We start from the raw sequence: 22093 nt of genomic DNA on the forward strand, positions 1-22093 counted from the left end.
TAAGACAAACCAAATTCATTAAAGGCATATATGATCATTATTTGTTATAATGCAAAGAACAACATTATATAGAAATTAGAATCATCAACTTGAAATTTAATTGAAATGGGACATAAAATCAACTTGAAATCATCAAAAAAAAAAAAAATCAACTTGAAATTAAATTGGGACATTTTTACAAATATGTTTATCATATAATATATAATCCATATAATCAAGAAAATCAAGTTGTTTTACTTTTGTTTGAAAATGGCTTTGCTAGAGATTGTTCATAAGATAAATGGGACAATTTTTTTGAGCAGCCTACTAATTGATTAAATGAGCCGACTATGCGAAGAAGTGCCTCCGATAGGCAAAGTTGCAAGGCTGTTAGCGTCTTGTTCTTCCTGGTGCCTGAGTTGCTCTATTAGCAATGCTAAAGATGCTTCTTCCTCATCCCTAGACTCGTGCATAAAAGGTGCAGAAAAGTTGTTGCAGTTGATGCCGAGGTTCGTATATTGTTGTTTGTATAAGGGCTCATTTACTGGTTTGTCAACCTTTTTAATGGAGAAATACTGCCCCTCAGCATGAAAAAGATATATACATAAACGTTTTCACTTGATCAGTAAATAATTCAAGTATTACAAAATGCACATATTATATATTATTAGATAACAATTGAGTTCCATGGCACATGGAAAATACAAATCAGTAACAAATATATAGTTCAAACAGATATAGGTAGATTCTCAAAAAAAAAAAAAAAAAAAAAAAAAAAAAAAAAAAACAGATATAGGTAAATAGTGAGATTCATCCAAAAAATATATAATAAATAGCAAGACTAAAATTCAATAACTCAATTTTCCATCACATCAATGATGATCGTAATAAACAACGAGGTTTAGATAATTATTTTCGTACTTAAAATTTACCAAAATTCTTTTTTCATTTCTAAACTTTCTAAAGAGTTATTTTTAATAATTTAGGGACAAAAATATAGACAAGGAAAAAAATATTTTTCAATAATTTAAGGATAAAAAAAAATATTTTTTAAAGTTTAATAATATAAAGTGAAAAGTTTTAATAGTTAAAGAATGAAAAAGAAAACTTTTGAAATTTTAGAGACAAAAAACGAATTTCATGCAAATTTTAAGTATGAAAATAATATTTTAACTAAAAAAGAAAAAGAAAAAGTCTTACTAACCTTTAATCCTATTTAATTTCAATTGTATCTTTTTATCTTTCACAAGAAACTCATAGTGAAATCATAGTAAAATGATAATGAAATTAGATGAGAAGATATAATGTTTTAAAACACATCACAAACTAAACAATTATGGTGAGAAAATTAAACTTGTCCAAGGTAAATACAAAATAGTGAGATTAGGAAAACCCAAATCATATATGATTTCGTAAATTTTAAATCTGTACAATTTTTACACCCTTTAAAGAGGTTAGGAGTAGTCCATCTTAAAAGTTTGTTTCACAATAAGTGCTTTAGTGGCTATTATTATTTCAATGTATTAGTAACCTACTTGGTAAAATGCTAAGATAAGACAAGCACATACACCACTTTTATGGTTTGAGACACTAGGCAACGCTTATATATGGCAGATCCAACCAACTTCAAATAACCTTCCATAACCCAAAAGGTGTAGTACTCGTGCCACACGTGCTTAGTCCATCTTCTCTATTCTATGACCAACACATCAACTCACACGTGTCCATTAAAGCTCACCTATTTTGTCCATATTAGCACCTATTTTTTTTGTCATTTTCCCTTTACCTACTAGGCATGAGTAATTCTTAGATAATTCCGAGTAATATTCCAAGCGTCCCTCACACAAAGAGTGAGACCTATGTGTGGGGCTTACCACTATGTGAGATCTAGAATACTACTTCAAAACTATCTAAGTATTTCCACTTAAGGATATATCACACAAAAGAAAAAGGTTCAAAGCATTATAGTCCTTAAATAAACTTAAATTACTTGCTTTTCCAAATCCTAATCCAACTTCAAATATTCAACAAAGTGTGTATAAGAAGGAAGAAAAACTCACGAGATTCTTGAGTTCGTCCTCATAGAGAGTAATGGAATCTCCAATCGCCAGCCCATTTTGTTTTACAAAATCCACTGTAATTTGAAAAAGAGCTGTGAACATACTTTTTATTAAAGAGAGATAACTGAGTCAAAGTTTTATGAACATACCCGTATTTTCAAGAACATACATTCTGCTCTTATTATTTAACCAATACCTGTGTTATCAGTGAACAAAAATTAAACATCCTTAACAGTAAGCAAACATTTTGGTCTAAATATGTATAGCAATTTAGAAAGTGGAAAAGAGCACAATATAAATTTTGGTAATGTTACACTGCTATATAAATTTTTATTGAACAAATATTGACATATCAAAAATTAGATTATATTTTCTTGTTATACTTTCCATGCTTACAAATTTCATGATAATCAGAAATCAATAACTATCTTATCATAACATATTTAAAAGTCAAGAATTTTTAACTTTTAAATTTTACACGAAAAATGAGTACTTTATGGATCAAATAATAATTCACATTCGATTAACATGAAATTTGGTGTGTATATTAAGAACAAAGAGAATATGTAATCTAGTGGTGGAATTCTCAAAATATTAAGATAATAAAAAGTTATGGACTTGTGTAATATTGCAAAAAGTTGCACTTATTATAACTTGATCATAATCCACCAAAAAAAAAAAAAAAAAAAAAATAGAGAAATCAAATATAGTACCCTATATACTCACTTGTATTTCATAATCCACGCTTGGTTAGAATACGCATCTTGGATTACAATTTGGATTCCATCTTTATCAGAGAGGATTGGAAGGTTTTCCTCTGCTTCTCTCTGTCGTTAATTTGATGATTAAGAATAACCAAAGACTACATTAGATCAACTTGGATATCAAAGACTAAAACTAATAAATAAGAGAGGAAAAGAACAAATAATTCTATCTAATTTTCTTAATAATGGTATTTATCCCTATGGTTTAAACTTGTGTCCAGTGCATCAGTGCACTAGACATGTTGGGATTCAAACATATGTCCAAATCCCAATGTGTCTAGTGCATTACTGCACTGAACACAAGCCGTGTGTAATGCACTAGACACAAACCATGTCCTATCCCTACTAAGTATCATTTTGAAGATAATTGTCACTAATGAGAACTATTATTTCCATTTCCCTTTCTTTATTTCCTTTTCTTTTTGGGAAAAATCAAGAAAGTCAAGAAAGAGTTAGTTATTGGGCAATCTAGATCACAATCATATATTGCATTAGTATCAGGCATGACCTTATGAACAAATCAAATAATAGGTAGTGCATGGTTGGCCCTTTTACTTATTTCCCTCACCCCTGATCAACTTTTTAACAAAATAGAAACCATGAATGAAAAAAAATATTAAACCAAACAAGCAAGATTTGAGTACAAATAACAAAAGTTCATTACATTATCTGGTCCTTTTAGTAAAAATTATCAAGATTTTAATTCCCTTCTCACTTACTGTAATAATTGAATTTAAAAAAAAAAAAAAAAAAAATCTTGAGCACAAATTGATAAAGACAAAGAACACCTTACCTTTGGAAGAACGATCCTGCCCAAAGACCCAACATCACTATTCTTCAACTCCTTTTTTAGCAAAAATCTCAGCCTCTGTTCCCCATAAAAAATTGAACAAAACTTATCCATGTAAAAAGGCCCAGAATATAGGACTAGGAGAACCCATATTATATAACAAGAAAAAGCAGTCTCAGACTCTTAGGGAACCAAAAATTGAGAATTAACACAAGCCCACCTTATTATCTGGAGTGCGGAAAGTGTAGGGATCTTCATTCACGTTGTTGACGTTCTGCACATGATCAGCATCATACACGGCTAGTCCTTGTGTATTCATCTGAGTCGAGGAAGCCCAAGAAGCAGGATCTTTGGTCAAACAAAGGCTCTTTTGGCGTGCCATTTTGCGCTTACATCTCGCAACCTTGGTGGTCCAAGCATCCACAAGCCTTCTCTCTTGCTGTTGCTCATCGGGTACCAAATGCGGCTGTGAAGAATTCGTGCCAATTACGAAAGGATACGAAGGGTATGTGAATGCCTCGCCTTGCTGACCGGCCTGCACTAGCTCCAAAGGATATGCGTATGGGAATTGCATCAGGGTTTGAGTTTCATCATGAGGTGGAAAATAATACTGAGAGGACGGCATTGATGATGTAGATGAAGCAGCAGCAGTAGTGGTGTTGGTGGTGGTTGAAGGAAAGTTCATGGTGTTTGTGTTGGTGGTGGTGGTGGTGGTGGTGGGAGTGTAGGTGAAAAAGGTATCCATAATCAGAAGGAGACGAAAGGAGTGGTGAACTTGATCTATGGAATAGTGCTGGGTGGTGATCAGAGACGGTTGTGAAAGAAGAGAGAGATGTATTGTTTGTTTGTGTGTTTCTTGGTGAAAACAAAATATGGTAAGTACTATAAGAAGAGATAAGAAGGGAGTGTTGTGAGGGTGAGGAAAAGCCTGAAAAAAGTGTCAGTAGAGAGAGCACAAGTGTGATAAAAGCAAGAGAAACGCGTCAAGACGGTGCAGTGGGGTGAGTGAAGAGAAAGAGGAAAGAGATAGGGTATATACAGATTGGGTGGGGAGAGGAAGAGCGTGCTGATGGGGTGGAGTGAGTGACAAATGGTCGGAGAGTGGTGGTTTTGGGATACCCATCTGACCAGTGAGAGAGTCTTTTTTTTTTTTTTTTTTTTTTTTTTTGGTTTTTTAAAAAAGAGGGAACGAGAGGAAGGTTTAATTTAGTTTTAGCTAGGCAGGCTGGCTTCAAACTTGGCGTTGCCTTTTGCTTTAAATGTGGCAGACTTGGGTTCATCTTGCACAGAACACCATGCTACCATGACTAAGAACTTACCACTTTGCATTCATAGCCCTTTGTCAAAAAAAAAAAACACACACACACACCCACACATATACACACCCTTTCTTCAAAGCCAGCCTTCCCAATCAAAGCTCTATACGTGGTGCCTAATTAATTTGGCTACTTGGTTTTACAGTATTGAGTTGTAACTTGAAAAAAAGGGGTGCCATACTGTCATGAAAACTGAAAAGCCACAACTGTAATGTTGACCCAAACACATGTTTTGTGCACCTTAGAAACTTAGAAGTTAGAATCACATCAGTGTTTACTATTAAAAAAAATAAAAAATAAAAAATCTAGAATTCAATAATTAAATTCCATGTAGGTTTGAATTCAATTAAAGTTTCTTACCAGTGGCAAATCAGCTACATGATCCTGCACCATCTCATCTGCTTCATCTGGAGAATCATCAAATCTTGGTGGTAAGTCCCAATTGGTGGAACCATCTTCCGGCATCTGATTGCTGAGGTTGCAGAGTGATTCGATAAGCTCATCAATCAATTGCGACTCTGGATCGCTGAGGTTGGAGAGTGATTCGATAAACTCATCAATATCAAATTTGAACTATGAAGAAATTAAAGCAACGATAAGTAACATTTTTTGAAAAGGAATTCTTAACCCGTAGTTTAAAACCCATCCAGGAATACTAGCAACTATCAGCTTCTTCTTTTCTATACATTTAACCATCTTTGCTAGTACAGTCAAGCACCAAGAAGAAGAAGCGTAGTTTCTCGAGAAAACAACGACAGCAATTGTTGACATTTCTATTGCTATCAATAGCTCCTCGGCAATGGATTTTCCTCGTTCGAAAATTTCATTACGTATTGCGTATCATTTGCCGCTAACAATATTGTAGCTGGTAACTTCAGAGAATTATAAATGTTGTCAAAAGAGGAGGCATCTGTGTTGGTGTAATTGGCTGGGGAAGAAATTGTTGTAGAGAGTACAGTAGGAGAATATTGTATTAGAGGCTCTGCACTTTTGGATTGACCATACGTGGGTTAAATGATTTTTAAATAGATCAATTTTATTATTATATTATAAGAGGACTATGTCTATGTCACTATGATTGCCTTACACTCCTATCTTCCACACCACTCACAAAGTATGGGCGAAATATGGACACATGATATTCCTACTTTGATTGTTTCTCCCAAAAAATGTATATATATTCCTACTTTGAGGCATAAGGGGAAAAGTATTAAGGGGCATTTTTTATATTTAAATTATATTGAATTTTTTTTTTATATTATAATATTTTTTTTTTTTACTTTAGATTTTTTTTTTTTGAGAGGTACTTTAAATCTATTATTAATGCTTACTATATATTATGGCTCATTCACTCGGAGTAGAGTAAGCTATTGATGCTACAAATTTTACTATATAGATTTTACAAACCGACATGTCACCAATAATAACAATAATAAAATTATTCAAATATTCATTTATTATATTATTTAAGTTGTACCAATCATATTCTTGTTATATTAGTTTGTAAATTTTTTGTTGTAAAACTTATAGTAGTCTTAGCATTTTTCATTCACTTAATGAAAATTGGGTTAGGTTTCTATTCATTTGTATTTTTTTAGTGGAGAAAAACAAAAGTTATTACAAAAATCTTCCAAACTAGTATTGTAATAAGGTGACACTTCAACAAAAGAAAAATAAGTAGAATTACTTCTTGTAATTTATGACATATCAATTTATGAGACATATGTAGTAACTCTCTTGTAGTATAACTAGCGTAACTCTAATTTATTGGACCTTCTTATAAGTGGGAGAAAAATGTACAACTCAACTCACTTATATTTTTAATTAAAAAATCAAAAATCAAAAACCCTTACTACCCCCATATATATATATATATATATATATGTGGAGGGGGGTGGGGGGGGGGGAGGCCATCACCTAAATGGCCTAGGCCTAGGCCTAATCTTGGCTATGTATAGAGTAAGGACATTAAAAATCTTTTTTTTTTTTTTTAATTGGATAGTTAGAACAATAGAAAATTGGGGATTTGAACTTGCTCTCTTTATAAATAAAAGCAGACTATAACACTGAGTCACAAGACTCTTAGTAAAGAGTATTTAAAATTTTAAATAACATTGACATTTTTTGTTATAGATATGATAGAAATTAAATCAATGATATTCATTTTATGATGATAGCTTTGTATCATCAAGCCAAAAAAAAACCAATTAATTTTGGTATAGGCGAAATTCGAACCCAAATCCTGTATTTGACAACAACATATTTTACTAGTTGGGTTTATTAGAACCCATAATAACATGACATTATATACATCATTAAATAAATAAAATATGTCCTCTTAAGGAATATCCTAAAAGAACAAGTTTTTTTTTTTTTTTTTGGGAGAAACAAACACACACACACACACAGGAGAAAGGGGTTCTAACTCAAAAGCATACCACAACTCCACTCAAAAATCATGGTAACTTTTAAAAGAGGGTGGGGCAACAAATACTTAATTTTGAGTTGTCATGCAGGTTTTTCAAAAATGAAAACACAACTGTCAATAACTTATTGGTTCATTTGAAAAAATTTATAGTATTTTTTTTTTTTTGTACTTTTCTTGATATTTGTTCATGATTTTACTTTCCTTTTAAAAAGTGTATGAATCTATTATTTAATGTAACATTAAATGTACCTTAATATGCGCCTTAAGGGTTTGTTTGAATGGGGAGAAAAACAAGGAGAAGAGTTGGGGATTGGAGGGGAGAGGGAAAATGGTGGGTCCCAAGAGTTTTCTTCCTGAGCCCACCATTTGGGGTGAAATGGTTTTCTCCCTAATTTAGAGAGAAAAGTGGGAGAGGGAGTGGGTTTGATGGGAAATTACCCATCATCTGCTTTCCCCCTATTCAACGTTGTAGCCTTTTTCCCTCTCCTTTTTTCATGTTTGTTACGTTTGTTTTTTATTTTATTTTATTTTATTTAACATTTTAGTTCTTGTATATACTAAAAAAAAAATTCTTAGTACTAAAAGCATAAAAGTAAATTTATACAATTTACATTTTCTATCCTCTCATTTTTCTTCTCAAACCAAACAATAAAGTTTTCTACCCTCTACTTTTCCATTCACTCTCTATCTTCTAACCATTCACTTTTTTATCCCCCAACCAAATGAACCCAAGAGAATCCATTAACAAAAGCCATGAGATTAAATATTAACCATGAATAAAAAAAGGTTCCTGTGCTCATTAATGAAAGGTTATTTGAAAAGTCAAACTGGGTGAGTACATAAGAAGTTCGTAGATTTACTTAATTTATTTTAGTTGTTAATTTCTATTTCTAAATTTTTTTTAATACTAAATGTGTGATAAAAACTTTATTGCTAAATAATTTGACTATTGAAAAAAAAATAAAAAATAAAAAGGAATTCTCGTTACATTCCATTCACTTCTAAGAATATTAATATAAGTCTAATGCTCCATTGTTTCAATGATTCTTGTAAAGACAATTTTTTGCGCATTTCCCTGGATTTTATAGTATTAGAAAAAATAAGTTAAAAGGAAAATTATTTTTTATCAATGGAAAACCCTATTAAAAATATGACTTTTTAAAGATTATTTTCCACTAAAATATTCATTAAAACAACTCTATTTCACACCATGCTAAGTAAACAAAGTTAAGAGGTAATATGGAAACTATTTAAAACAATTCTATCTCATTTTTTAAGGTCATTACTAAATATAGGAAAATGAGATAATTTTTCAAAAAATCATTTTTGAAAAATAACTTTTTTTTTTAATAGAAAACATCAATGTCAAAACAAATGGAGAGTAATTATTTGGGGTGTTTTTAGCATCAATCTAGCCATATAGAAAAACACATGCTCCATAAGGTTAGCCTATTCCTAACCAAAATTCTCGAAAGTTTTTGTACCAAGGAAAGCTTTAGAAGAGACTGAAAATATGATTTTTTTTTTTTTTCTTTCTCTTTCTTTGTGTAGCAAACATTCTATTATCTCCAGTATATAGAGAACAAAAATTATATCATCGAGTTTATATGCATATCTTGAGGTGGGACCAAAGGTAAACATAAAAACCTAGTTTCAATGGGCATGGGCTCTAGTTAACTCATAACCAGTTTTAAGCTATCATTAATTATATCTCAAAAAAAAAATATATATATATATATATATATTATTAATTATATTTTACTCTACTATAAAAGTCAAATAATCACTGTTACTTTATTGACAATATAGCTTAAGTCCTCGAGGTCCACAATTTAATCTTTTGATTATTCTTATTTTCCTAGAATCTAATTTCATTGAATAAAATTTTTAGCAACTCCTTACTAAAATGATCAAGTTTGATACTCTAAATAATCAATTCTCATTAAATTTTATTTCAATGGGATATTTCTCATCTCCTATCTAGATTATGAATTTCATCTTGAGAAACAGTGTTTCCACAACTCTACATGTGATTACCCAATATATTGAGGTATTGATAAGATCACACTCCTATATACATCAAAGCAACCTATATTTCACATTCAAGTCCACCATTCCCTCAAAATTGTGTGCTAAATCATTTATTAGTTGTGGGTTCGATTGACATTAGTTAATAGAATAACAACTCACAATGGTCAGTTCAACATATTCCAAATACATCAACATACCAATTAGAATTTTCACTTCCATGATCAAGACATATCAATGTCTTATCATATGAAATACCCAATTTTCATCATTGACTACAAACTAAAGTTTATAAGTTCCAAGGATTTATAGTTTAGATTTTCCATATGTTAATCTCATCAACATACTTAAACTACATTCAATGCAACCCATAGACTATTCATCAAATGAATGCATATGGTCCAATCTTCATACATAATTTCAAAAAGATAAAGCACTTCACAAATTAAAAAACATATACAAATTAAATTTTAGGTCATAAATCCCAACACAAACTTTCCCTTTGATTTCACCTATCATCATATATTATACATATTTAAAGCCAAAGATTGGAGGAAATCTAATTAAATATAAAATTGAGCTATAATTTTGTGCCACGTGTCTCAATTAATTTTTTAAAATTTTATGCTCAGTGAGTTAATTCAATGCAAAATATGAGGAGCCTAATATGAAAGAACCATAAAAAAACTCAATCATATATCTACTAATTCTATATCTAAAATTAGAAGAAAAGATAGTTCTGAAAGATTTTGCTTTCCAATGTCTTTTTGAGAAACATTTTGCTTTCCAATGTCATTTGTTATCAAGCTGAAAATAATTCAAATTTATTAGCCTTTTTACATAATATTAAGAAAAATTCATTACTTAAACATTAGGTAAAAACTTATATAGGTATATAATGTGTGTGTGTATTATGTCTGTGTATATACACAGAGTTCTAAACTAGTTTCTTTAATACCAAAATCCATCTCCCTTGAAGCTGTCCAAAACCTTAAACCCTCAAGTCTTGTAATTGCTTTGCATTGCTATCAATGGCTTGGAGTTGAGGTCCTCAAGTTGCATAATGGGTCAACATCTTGATCAGTGGTGATTGGCTTGGGTTTATTTGGCAGTTTTGGAAATGATTTGAGAGGATTCGATTATAGGTTTTGATTTGCAATGAAGAATTTGGTGGCTTCAACGGTTTTTGTGGCAATTATAGTTCCGAGAAATGGGGGCAATTGCTTTAGTGGTTTTCAAGCCATGTGTGAGTTTACTCAAATGATCAATGATGGGTTTACTCTAAGGTTTCAATGAAGGAGGAAGAGAGGAGAGCTATAAGAGAGAAGAAAGAGGATAGAGAAATTTTTAGGAGAGAAAATATAAAAAAAAAAAAAAAATTAAATAATATTAAAATGGGAATAGAAAAAGAAGAAAGAGTTTGATGCACATATAAAGTATGCTACCTAAAACAGCACAAAACAAAAACAAAAACAAGTGGTCATTTAGCTATAATTTGGCTAAATTTTGCAAAGATTAATGTGAATGCTAAGCATTATAGTCAATTCTTTTATGATTTACTAATTCCATTTAACTTGATTCTATTAAAAAAACTCTCCAATATAGTATTTGTTGAAAATCATATTAGGAATGAAGACATTGTATAAAAGAAAAATCCTTTTCTTGGATCATACTTGGACTCTCAATTAGTTTCAATAGACTTGATGTTGAATTCAGAGGAAGGACCATTTTATAAGTTCTAACTTCTAAGTAGCTACACATCCATATATAAGACCAAATGCTCATTTTAGTGTATAATACTCGATGACCTTCCAAATGATAGATGAGTGTTATTCCAGTTGAGATCATATGTACCCAACATAACCTTCTCTCAATTCACTTCTTGAAAAGTGAAAATCTAATTAAAATATTAAATACATATCTCATAATAGATGCACTTCTCTCTCTTTCCCCCCCCCCCCCCCCCGGCCCCTTGAAATTTTCTTATAATAAGTCGTACTTTATGGGTCAAGATGCCACTTGCATTATTCATTTGGTATTTTTTTTTTCTTTAAAAGAGATAGATATTACCGTGTTAGTACTTAGTACCATTGAGGATGGTGATTAAAAGTCATTGGGCTTACTTCCAAATGATTTGGGATGGAAGTCTCAAAGTCAAATCCTGCAATAAAAAGCGCTTGGAAAAAACCTCACACCCTCCGCTCAATACTTACTAGTACCCTCAATAGGGCTAAAATAACAGCTATGACTCAACGATTTCCTTCCTTACAGACCAGAACCTAGTAGATAAGATGCTACTAACGTAGGGAAGACACTTTACTTGCACCCTCCTACCCTTCTTACTTATAAAATAAAATATAAAAAAAAAATTAATAAAAAAAGGTCAAGTGTTGTTGTGAGATTAATGATTCATTTTTTAACCAATGAAGGGGAATTGACCATGACTCTTTTTCTTAACTAAGAAAATACATTCTCGAAACGGCAAAAACCGTATTTATAATTTTATTTTCTAGTATTGCAAGGGTCCGGGAACGATATTATATAACCAGAAACACAAAACCAGCTTGTATAGAAAATGGATTTTCTTTTCCAATTTTCCACCCCACCTTTTCAAATTCTAAGCAATAAAAAATTCAAAGAATGTATCTTTCTTTTCCCATATATACACTTTTAAATCAGTTATGCATATGGGGAAAATTTTCAAACAAAATAATCAATGCTTGAAATCTCATTGGTGTTGGTTTAGCTCGTCTTCATGTCAATGAGAGAATAATAATTCTTGTTAACTTCGGGGAGCAATCCAGGATCAACAATAGCAGTCGGACATGTTCATTTCGTTATTGTCCAACCCCTTCACATTACCAGTTGATGATGATTAAGGCTCAATTGCTGCAATAGCTTGTTGGGTCGAGGTTCCTTCGTTTGTGACATTGTTTCTTTGTGTTTAAGATGTTCTATTAGTAGTGCTAAAGATGATGCCTCCTCATCCCTAGCTTCATAGTTCATAGTAAAGGTTGTAGTTATAGGTGTGGTATGCGTTATGTTCTTTGAGAGAGGACTCCACCTCAGTCGTTGGTCCCATTACACTTTTTATGGAGAAATACTGCATAAAAGAAAATGTTCAAAGTAAATAAACGACCACATAAGGAGAGCAGAAGATGAAGATAAAACTTAAGAACTAAATAGTCTACAACTTACTACTAATAAAAACCTCAAACACATTTGTCTAACTAGTAAGCTAACAATTTTACTCTCCTAAAGTAAATTATTAATTCTAGTAATGTAAAATAACTTTATGATATTCAGATTGGAGCAGATTGGAAGAAAACTTTTAACCCAACCAACGTCTCATGGTTGTAAAAATTCTCAATCTACCTCTAATTTATTAACCACCACAAAGGGTCAATTGATGTTAGTAGTGGTTTCGACACAGTGGGCTAGGCAAGTTAAAAATAAAAATAACATCCTAAATTAACATTCTTTATCAGGTTTTTAGGAGTGTAAGGTCTAATTGGGTGTCACAAGTTCACATGTAAGTATAAACTTTCCACCACAAAAGTTTCTCTCTCAGAATTTTATAACAAAAGTAAGTTTTTTCTATCAACTCCTGTATAAGTGAGTCAGGCCAGGTCTATCGTTAAGCAATATCACCTTCACATGAATTTGCTATCTAACACATACTTGCATAATCCTCTATTGGTTGCAATAAAATAAAATAAAAAACTTGCTTAGTCCTATTTGTTCCACTGAAAAACGCAAACAAAATACCAGCTCAATGGCAACTCTATTGCTAATACATCATCTTTATGTGTCAATGAAGAACTGTCCTATTTTGTCCTCAATAGCATCTCCCATTTTGTCTTTTCCCTTCTACTTAATCCAAAGGAATATTGCCATTGGAATAGAAAACATGGAGGGCGTGAGTATCATCCTCAAGCAGCTCAAACCAAAATATTATCTCATTCAATTTCTAAAGTTAGACTTCAATTATCCATAAATTTTTAAAAAAAAAATCATTAAGGAATAAAAAAATCACAAGATTCTTCTCCACTTCCTCATAAAGGGTACCAGCTAGAATCTCATATTTGAGGAAACAAAAATACAAATTACCCCAACCAGAAGAGAAAGTGCAAAGCAATTTTTTTTTTTTTTTGATAAGGAAAGTGCAAAGCAATTGCAACACCCATAGACTCACTTGTACAGTTCTGAATCAAACCCCAATGAGATTTTTCTTTTTATTTCATTTGTTAGATAATCATAATTATTTGGCTAAGTCTTCTTGCAAAAAGGATAATTCTAAAAGAATAGAGTGGTGTTAGGAATATTACAAATTTTAATATTATTATAAACATGTCAACTTTTAAATACAAGACAAAAAGTTAATTGAAAAATATTTATTATATTATTGATGTGACACTAATTACATTCATTTTGTGTAGATTTGGGCATTGGTATTGGGCAGTTTAGATCACAATCAAATTGCATGGTCCGACCATACAAGTGAAAGTAGATATTGGTTGGCTGTTTTACTTGTTTCACTTTTTCAGAAGAAAAAAGAATGAAGAGAGCATAAAACCAAGCAAGAAAAAAAAAAAGGGTGAGGCTTTACACAAGCAAATTAGTTTTTAAAAAAAAAAAAAAAATTGCATGTAGCTTTTATCTCAATCACATAATATCACCAATCCATATCCAATATCATCTCTACCAAATTATATGAAATGTGATATACTGAAATAGAAAATTAAAAAAAAAAAAAAAAAAGATCAAAACCACAAAACCAGTTAAACTTTATTTAAGAAGGTTCTGTTAAGCCAAATGACAAATCTCCATCTTGGAACTTGGAAGTTAACAACTAGCATTCTAGGACTAACTGCGATCAAGCTCTTGGAAAACTTTATATGACATTGGATTCTAGCCTTTTCTTTTCCCAGTCACCTTACAAACAAGATTTTATTTTATTTTATTTTTAAGCCAAAATAAGGCAAGAGATTGCTGTAATAATGTTAGAACATATAATGTAATATTGTACACAGTACTCTGACCCTTATCATAAATTACAACAAGAAGATGACGAGTTCATCACATGCATTTAAGATTTTGCATTTAAAGATTACCTAGTGAGCGAGACATATGGAGGATTCCATGAACTCGTAAGCCATCTCAATAAACAATATGGCCACCAGCTTTTTTAATCCTTTCTAACTCCTCTGGTCTCACACTCACAGGCTGCAATAGAAATTATTTCAAAACACAAATATTTGAAGTTAAAAAATGTGAGCCACTAGGAAAAGAATTGGGTGCAAATCTGAGTACAAAATTTAAAAAGAAAAGTAGGAACCCTCACCTTTGGAAGTACAATCCTCCACTTAGTTCCATGATATGTGGTTGGTGAATACATAGAAAGTAAAATATTTGTTGTTGGGGGGTTTGTGGCGTTTTGTTTGGGTTGTGAAATGATATATTTTATAGTTTATTACTTTTAAAATTAGGTATATGTGATGTTTGGGATTTGAGTAAAAGATTGTAATAATGTTGGGAATCTGAGTAAAAAAGAGCTGTTGAAATTGATGAATCTTGTGCTCCAATAATGATTTTCATCCTGGCTAGAACCTGGTGGTCATTCACTCTAGGACATTGCCACCGTGATGCCATCTCTTGCTTGGACCTCACCTCTTTGGCAATACCATGTTGATCAAAGCCCCCCTCACGTCCATCCTGCATCAAACAAGTTTCTTCATTTAACTCTTTCAAAGTGAAGAAGTATGGCTTGGTCCACACAGAAACAAAGGGCTACGGTCATATACAATGAAAATAGTCAAATTATATTCATTATAGAAGATAGTAAAACTAAATGTCATAGCTAATTATAAACCACGACTATTTTTATTTTTGCAAACCCACAATATAACATGTGCACTGCAGGAGATCTAACATTGAAATATCATTATTAGGAAATAGAGGATTTGAAATCAAAATATTCACCATGGAGAAACTTAAACATATAGAACCCACTGTGCTCTATTTAGGAAGGAACTTGAATGGGAATTTCAGCAAAAGAGCCAAGTAAATTACATGCTCAGATACTATAATGTCATGTTGAATGTGCTTGTTTAGGTTCTTGATATAACCGTATTGTTTCTATACATGGAAACAGTCCACTAGAAGTCTTTCTTCCTTGGTTATCAAAAAAAGGAGTCTATTCCTTATAATAGCTTCTAACTCCCAAGTCCCAAATAGGCAACGAAAAGAAAAAACTAATCAAGTGCAACAAAGGAACACATAACGTCATATTGTGCTTCAGGAAATGACCCAATTTATCATTTGTATTGCGACAAAAATGCTAGAGAGCATAGCAGTATGATCATGTAAAGCAGTCAATTCCCACATACAAATTTGAATTCAGAATCCACACATAGTACTATCCCCACTAGAAAACTCTGTTCCGGTGGAATGTTATCATATAAATTACAGAATTCACTTGGCAGCCACTGCTATGTCTCATCATTTATTGGGGGCTGCTTATTCACACCTGTAGTGATTACAAAAAAAATGAAATTACTCATAAAAAAATGATTGATATTCTGAGGTAGGTTTTCCCTCTATGCTTCATTAAGATAACATAAATCATAATGCATGTTTTAAATATTTTCCAGAAATGTCATACTTTTTCATCTTCCCCATTCAATTCCAAAGATGATTGAAAACAGAACAATGGACACCAGTAAATTGCCATCAATCAAAGTTGATTCACTAGCATTATAACTCAAAGATTATAGGGTTACCACCTAGTGATTCAAAATACTTTAAAGGAAGAACATAGTTGGCACATATGATCTCAATGTGAAGCATGGAATTAATTTTCCACTATAAATAAATCTATCATGTTATTCATATTTAAGCCATTCAATTAATCATTTCTGGAAATAATTAAGGTACAATTTGTTTCTCTGTTAGATAAATGAGGGAGACAATGCTAAATTTCAATCTTCTAGAGATATTTTCCTCCCTCACAAAAATTTAATGTTGCTTAATACAGAAAATGTCATTTCTACCACAGAATCAACATAAATACCATAAAAGGTAGAAAAGAATTTTGTGGAGATAGCAGAATCATTTTCCTAATTATATTTAAAACAATATCAGCTTTTAAAGAAGGTCAATTAGGAACAAAGCCACTAAAGAGAAAAAAATGAATCACATTTTGACAAGGTTATTAAAGAACTAATATGAGACAACATACAAGTCCATACCAAGCCCTTATGTTAGAATAAAAGACCATGGCAAGAGCCCATAGAATTAAGAGGGCTAAAGGCCATGCCAATTCTGCACTTCACAATCTATTCCTAAGTACACTGTTGGTAATTTGTACTTCTGTCCATAGATTACCTATATATGAAACAAGATTAAGTAAAAATGGAAACAAGAAAAGGAATAAAATGTGTATGGTTGGTGAAATCACTGTATTTCCAAAACATCCTCTGTATGCAAAGCTAGATATAGTCTTTACCAAAAATAGAGACTAAGGCCTTGTTTGGGTGGAAAAATATCATCACTCGAATATCATCACTCATCACCCTATAACTCACTCATCACCGTGGGGCCTGCTGATGTGAGAGTATTTATGAAATTGCCATCCGTTACTTTGTTTTTGTAACTCAAAAACACTTAAAACTTGTTTTTGTTTTTAGTCACTCATTATCCGGTTTGGTGAGAATTGAGTGATGGAAACAAAACCCCAAAACCCATCCAAACAAGCACCTTCTCCGTGGGACCCGCTTATTTTGGGTGAAGAGTGATGGAAATAGGGTGATGAGTGATGGAAACCCACAAATCTGAACAGCCCCTACATCTCCACTTCTGAAAGACTGAAACAATCATAGACTCCAACCAAGAAAACAAAAGTAAAGGTTATTATAAACCAACCATGATATTGGCTGGGTATAATTTTACATGACAATTGACAAGAACAATGGCAATTACGATAATCTATCACAATCATGATCATTGTCAATTGTCATTATGCAACAGCAACTTGAATTATATCATTCCTATTAGGTTAATGAAAACCAAATATTCCATAAGAGCATGAGATTTTCTATTTTACCTTTTTTCCTTATCTTCCTTTTTTCATTTAGAACTTTCATCTCACACAACCACAACACCGCTCATATTAGTAAATAACTTTTAATAAACTACATCATAAAAAGAAAGCCTTAAAGGTAATAAGAACATGAGTTTCACAGGAAATTCAGCTCCACAGGTAAAATTAGAGATACAATCTACCGATAAAAATGGTTTGAACAAACACATGAGATTAACTTGTGGTCCAATTTTTTTTATAAAAAAATGATAACATGAGACCTCTGCGCAATATTTAAACATCAGTGGAGAAATCAAGTATATAATTTGATGAAAATCAAGAAAGCAACTATATTTGCTGTATAATACTAATCTGAGTAAAAAATTTATCAAAAGATGTGGTATGGTATCAGGTAGCACTGATGTCAAAAACTTACAGAGTAAGGTGGGGATTCTATCTTTACAGCATCCTGATAAGTAACAGTCTCCATTCGTGTCAACAAGCTACCATGATAAAATCATGTTCTATTATGAAACTTCAACTATTTCTAGGATCTTCTAAGAAGAAAATAGAATTTGATAACTCTAATGGGAATTAAAAACTTCAAAATTGAGTTGTAATGGATGGATTTCTGAATAGACTCTGGGGCAACTTTACTTTATATAGAGGTGATCCAAAAAGCTGCATGTAACCGAAGGGCTTATGTGCTAACACCTGCCATAGGTGGTTTCTATAGCTGTCAATCAGCGAAAATGTAATGCTGTATGTAACGCTAAATCTGTTTTGCAACATGGCCAAAACGTTTTCTGTAAAACGACAAAGTAGGTAAGGTGGAATCGATTCTTCACTAATCTCCATTTTGCTCGTTTCTTTTATTAAAACATGTAAAGATGAAATTACATTATAATCACCTGCAAAAATGCATATTAACAAGTATATCCTAGTCTTAGAAACCAAATGATGTCTAACCATCCACTTGGCCATCATTGGCTAAAGAAAGATAAACCTTAATGCCTCAACCAGATAGAGAGACAGAGAGATTGCCACTTTTGTAATAATCTTAATGGTAAAGGTAAGGAATCATATCTTAACCAATGGCTCTGGATATGCTAACAATAATGGAGCATTAAAATGCATCAGTGAAGACATGTATGATCAAGAATGGTAGTATGTGAATTAGCATCTCATCAATCTCCAAAAACCAGATTCTGCAACAACTTAAAGCATCTAAAGTCTATAACATTGGTGCTTTGTCTGAGTTATGACCAAGTCCAACAACCAAAGTACTTAGGGGTGCTTTGAGCAATTTTTATCAATATTTAGAAGCGGTTTGTACGTCAGTCAAAAGAACAGGATTTTTAAATTAGGTTCAAAACTATATAGGAACTTGTAGTTCTTTTTCAAGTCTTCCTGGTTCATAGTTAAACCAAAAAATTCTAATGCTTTTGTATGGAGGGCAAAAAGAACAGAAAAAAATAATCAATTGCTCCTCAGAAGGAAAAAAAAAAAAAAAAAAAAAAAAAGGACTAGTGACACCTAAGTCCTTTTATAAGGAATTGATTATTTAGTACTTCTTTATTTATTTATTTATTTATTTTTTTGGTTACTTGTTCCAAAAGTACAATTAATCATGCATACTTTTAAAGGATTAATGATGAAGGGTCCAAGGGTTATTAAATTCTAGTTAATGAGTACTTAGGATTTTATTATGGGTTTGCTAGGGCTATCAATCTTGAATCTTGTTTAACTTAAGAATATTAAGAAGATTAACAGTGTTGATATTAAAGAGAACAACAAGAAGATGATAGTAATGTGTTGGTAATGAGATGGTTGAAGAAGAAGAAAGAAACCTAAGCACATACTTCCTCAAGTAAATATTCAAGCTCACAGACTAGCAGTTTTGATCCATTCAATGTTATATTCACTTGAGAAAAAACGCATACTATTTTTTCTGAACAAATTCATTCAACTCATAATTGTATTCATAATTTGTGACACCCAAATTTGGAACACAAAACCTGATCAAACTATAACTTGTCCAAAGAGGATGAGGAAGGTTGCCCTGTATAATCCACTTCTGTCTATAATAAAAAAATTTATCATAACATATGAAAGTAACCAATGAATGATTACAGATCACAGATAAATGCAAGGGTATTAGTTTATTGTTCATAATAGGGACCTGGTCCTACAAAAGCACAAGACCTAACTATAGATAAGTATTATAGTCTACAACATACATAGCTAGAACAGAATTTAAATCTTAAAAAATAAAGAGCCTCATCACATGCTCAAAGAACATGTTTGATGAGGCTAGAATATATATATATATATATATATATAACTCATTATATTTCTTCTTCTAGTTATTAATTTATATGGGAAAGAGAAAGCAACACTTACAAATTCCCAGAATTAATGTATGCATTTATAATCACTAACAAAGCAGGATCAATGGAAATGACAGACTTCTCAAATAATCCATTAGAGATCAATTCAAGCCTGAAAATGTATATTAAATTTCACAATGACTTAGGTGAGTGATAATACTTGGGGTCAAATAGGAAGGAACAGGATTTTGGATTTCAATATTAATTGATAAAAGAAAGAAAGGAATCAGATATGACTTAAGAAGAACTCATATTCAACTATAAATTATCAACAATGTACTAGTGTTGTGCTTTTACTCTTCAACCTGCTATGAGATTAGGCATCAAAGGCTCCAGAAACAATACAGCAAATGAAACCCACTGATACACAGTGACCATACAAAGAATATACTTCTTATGTCATGACAGACTATTTTACAAGCTTTAAGGCTAATCTACCACCCTTACTTACTCCTTTTCCAAGCTCTAATCCAGAAAAAATTAAATCATGTACTAGTTTAAAGATGATTTTACACTTAAATTTCAAGATCCTTTACTGGCATATATTTCCTTGTCACTTTTAAGAAAAAGAAATATGACGATACATCCCAACCGAGCCCAATTACTGTCAAGATATCTTAGAAGACTAGAAGAGGCAAAGCCTGATACCTTTTCATGATTGATACCAACTAAAAATGACTATTGCCCTAATGAGGGAACCCTCGTGAGGATTGGGGGCATCACACACTTCTTGGTCTTCCTTTTTGTCCTCTTAAGCCTAACCTGGCAAACAAGCCTCAAGAGTCATTTTATTATTAGTATTTCTACTCACCAAATCCAATTCCAATTCCAGGTATCTGATCTGATGAGATACAAACTCAAATCCTATTTGTGTACAGTACAGCCCTTATTCTATTAGTGCCTATCAACTTTTTCTTCTCACATTAAATGAGAAGATACCAATACCATTCCAATCACAGCGATGTGTTGGGTATACATAATCATAATGGAAATAAAGGGCTATGTGACAGAAATTTTTTCAAGAAAAAATGTGGATCAGTAACTAACAAGCCAAGGTTAAACAGCCTACTGCCTATAATCGATGCCTAAGCCCAAACGTATAGATAAGCAAATTTATTTGACTGCTGAGCGTTTGTTACCTGAAATGATCACCAATAGCAGCAGCAATTCGTTTGATTAAACCCTTTCTCAGTCAGTAGCAACTAGCAACTAGCAACAGCATTGTGGAACTGGAACATCATCCCCTTCCCCTCACCTTTCCCATTTTGCGTAAACCAAACCAAACCGTCGCACTACCCATGATATCACTGAATAAAAGGGGTGGTGGATATATGGGAAGACTCAAAAAGTACAGTAATTAGTGCGGTTCTTTGGGTCCGTTTGGATTGAGCTTATTGTTGCTGAAACTGAAAACTGAAAACTGAAAACTGAAAACACTGTAGTAAAATAATTTTTAAATGTGTAAAAAGTGTCGTGGGACCCATGAATAGTGTGTGAACAGTGCGTAAACAGTGCATGAATAGTAATTTTTGTCCCCTGCACAGTGCTTTTACTGTTCACGTGCAGAGGAAAAAAAAAAAAAAAAAAAGGTAGGAAAACGTAGAGCTGAAACGCAAGTTTCAGCTCTACCCAAACGGGCACTTTATGTTCTCATTTTTAGATTTTTTTTGGTACGTGAAACTCTTTTTTGAGATAGAAGTGTATTTTTTAATTAAGTAACCACATAATTAAAACTTAAGAGAAGAACTTAAAGAACAGTACTTAAGGTATTATACCTTAATTTTGTTCGTGGGGATATATATACACACTAGGGAGGGAGGGAAAAATCTTTTTTTTTTTTTTTTGAGAAGAATGGAAAAATCTTTTTCATTACACATGTTGTGATTTAAAAATTACTTAGAAAATAAATTAATTAAATGCAAATTAATTTTACAATCTTTAATGGATTACCATGCAAGGTATGTAACATATTTTGTCTGATGATTCCAAAAAACTAACAGTAAGTCACATGGTCCTCATGTGCTCGAAACAACACTTGCGCATCACAAAAAGTGAAGGCCTAACGGAGAATACCAGTGTGATGCCAGCCAAATACCCTCCGAAGGTCAAGTTAGAATTTCTCACAACTCTTGAGTGTCAGAGTCGGGGTAAATTATGCGTACCTTGGTTAGTGAGGGTATTATGGCTTTTATAGTAGTAGAGGATTGACATCTCTTCCTTGGCTTAGAGATCTTTTCCTTATAAGAGTCTCCATGAGT

At 32.1% G+C, this 22093-nt stretch overlaps 1 protein-coding gene and 1 long non-coding RNA gene across 6 annotated transcripts; both read right to left on the bottom strand.

Annotated features, from left to right (window-relative positions):
• Positions 1-218: 218 nt before the first annotated feature.
• Positions 219-4684, bottom strand: LOC115993080 (B3 domain-containing transcription factor LEC2). The gene is made up of 6 exons (XM_031117360.1): positions 3814-4684; positions 3597-3671; positions 2766-2866; positions 2189-2235; positions 2040-2113; positions 219-554 (listed from the first exon to the last, which is right to left on the bottom strand). The coding sequence occupies exons 1-6, from the start codon at positions 4336-4338 to the stop codon at positions 315-317; spliced, it is 1062 nt and encodes a 353-aa protein (XP_030973220.1). The 5' UTR covers positions 4339-4684; the 3' UTR covers positions 219-314.
• Positions 4685-11878: 7194 nt separating this feature from the next.
• LOC115988437 lies at positions 11879-21165 on the bottom strand. Of its 5 annotated transcripts, none has more exons than XR_004091517.1 (6): positions 20975-21165; positions 20484-20592; positions 15755-15894; positions 14710-15080; positions 14480-14591; positions 11879-12468 (listed from the first exon to the last, which is right to left on the bottom strand). It is a non-coding gene; the product is annotated as an uncharacterized LOC115988437 (long non-coding RNA). The 5 variants fall into 5 exon arrangements; XR_004091513.1 differs by having other exon boundaries at positions 20484-20597; XR_004091516.1 differs by lacking the exon at positions 20484-20592.
• Positions 21166-22093: the final 928 nt, after the last annotated feature.

Source organism: Quercus lobata, chromosome 5 (genome assembly GCF_001633185.2).
Source record: "Quercus lobata isolate SW786 chromosome 5, ValleyOak3.0 Primary Assembly, whole genome shotgun sequence".
NCBI lineage: Eukaryota > Viridiplantae > Streptophyta > Magnoliopsida > Fagales > Fagaceae > Quercus > Quercus lobata.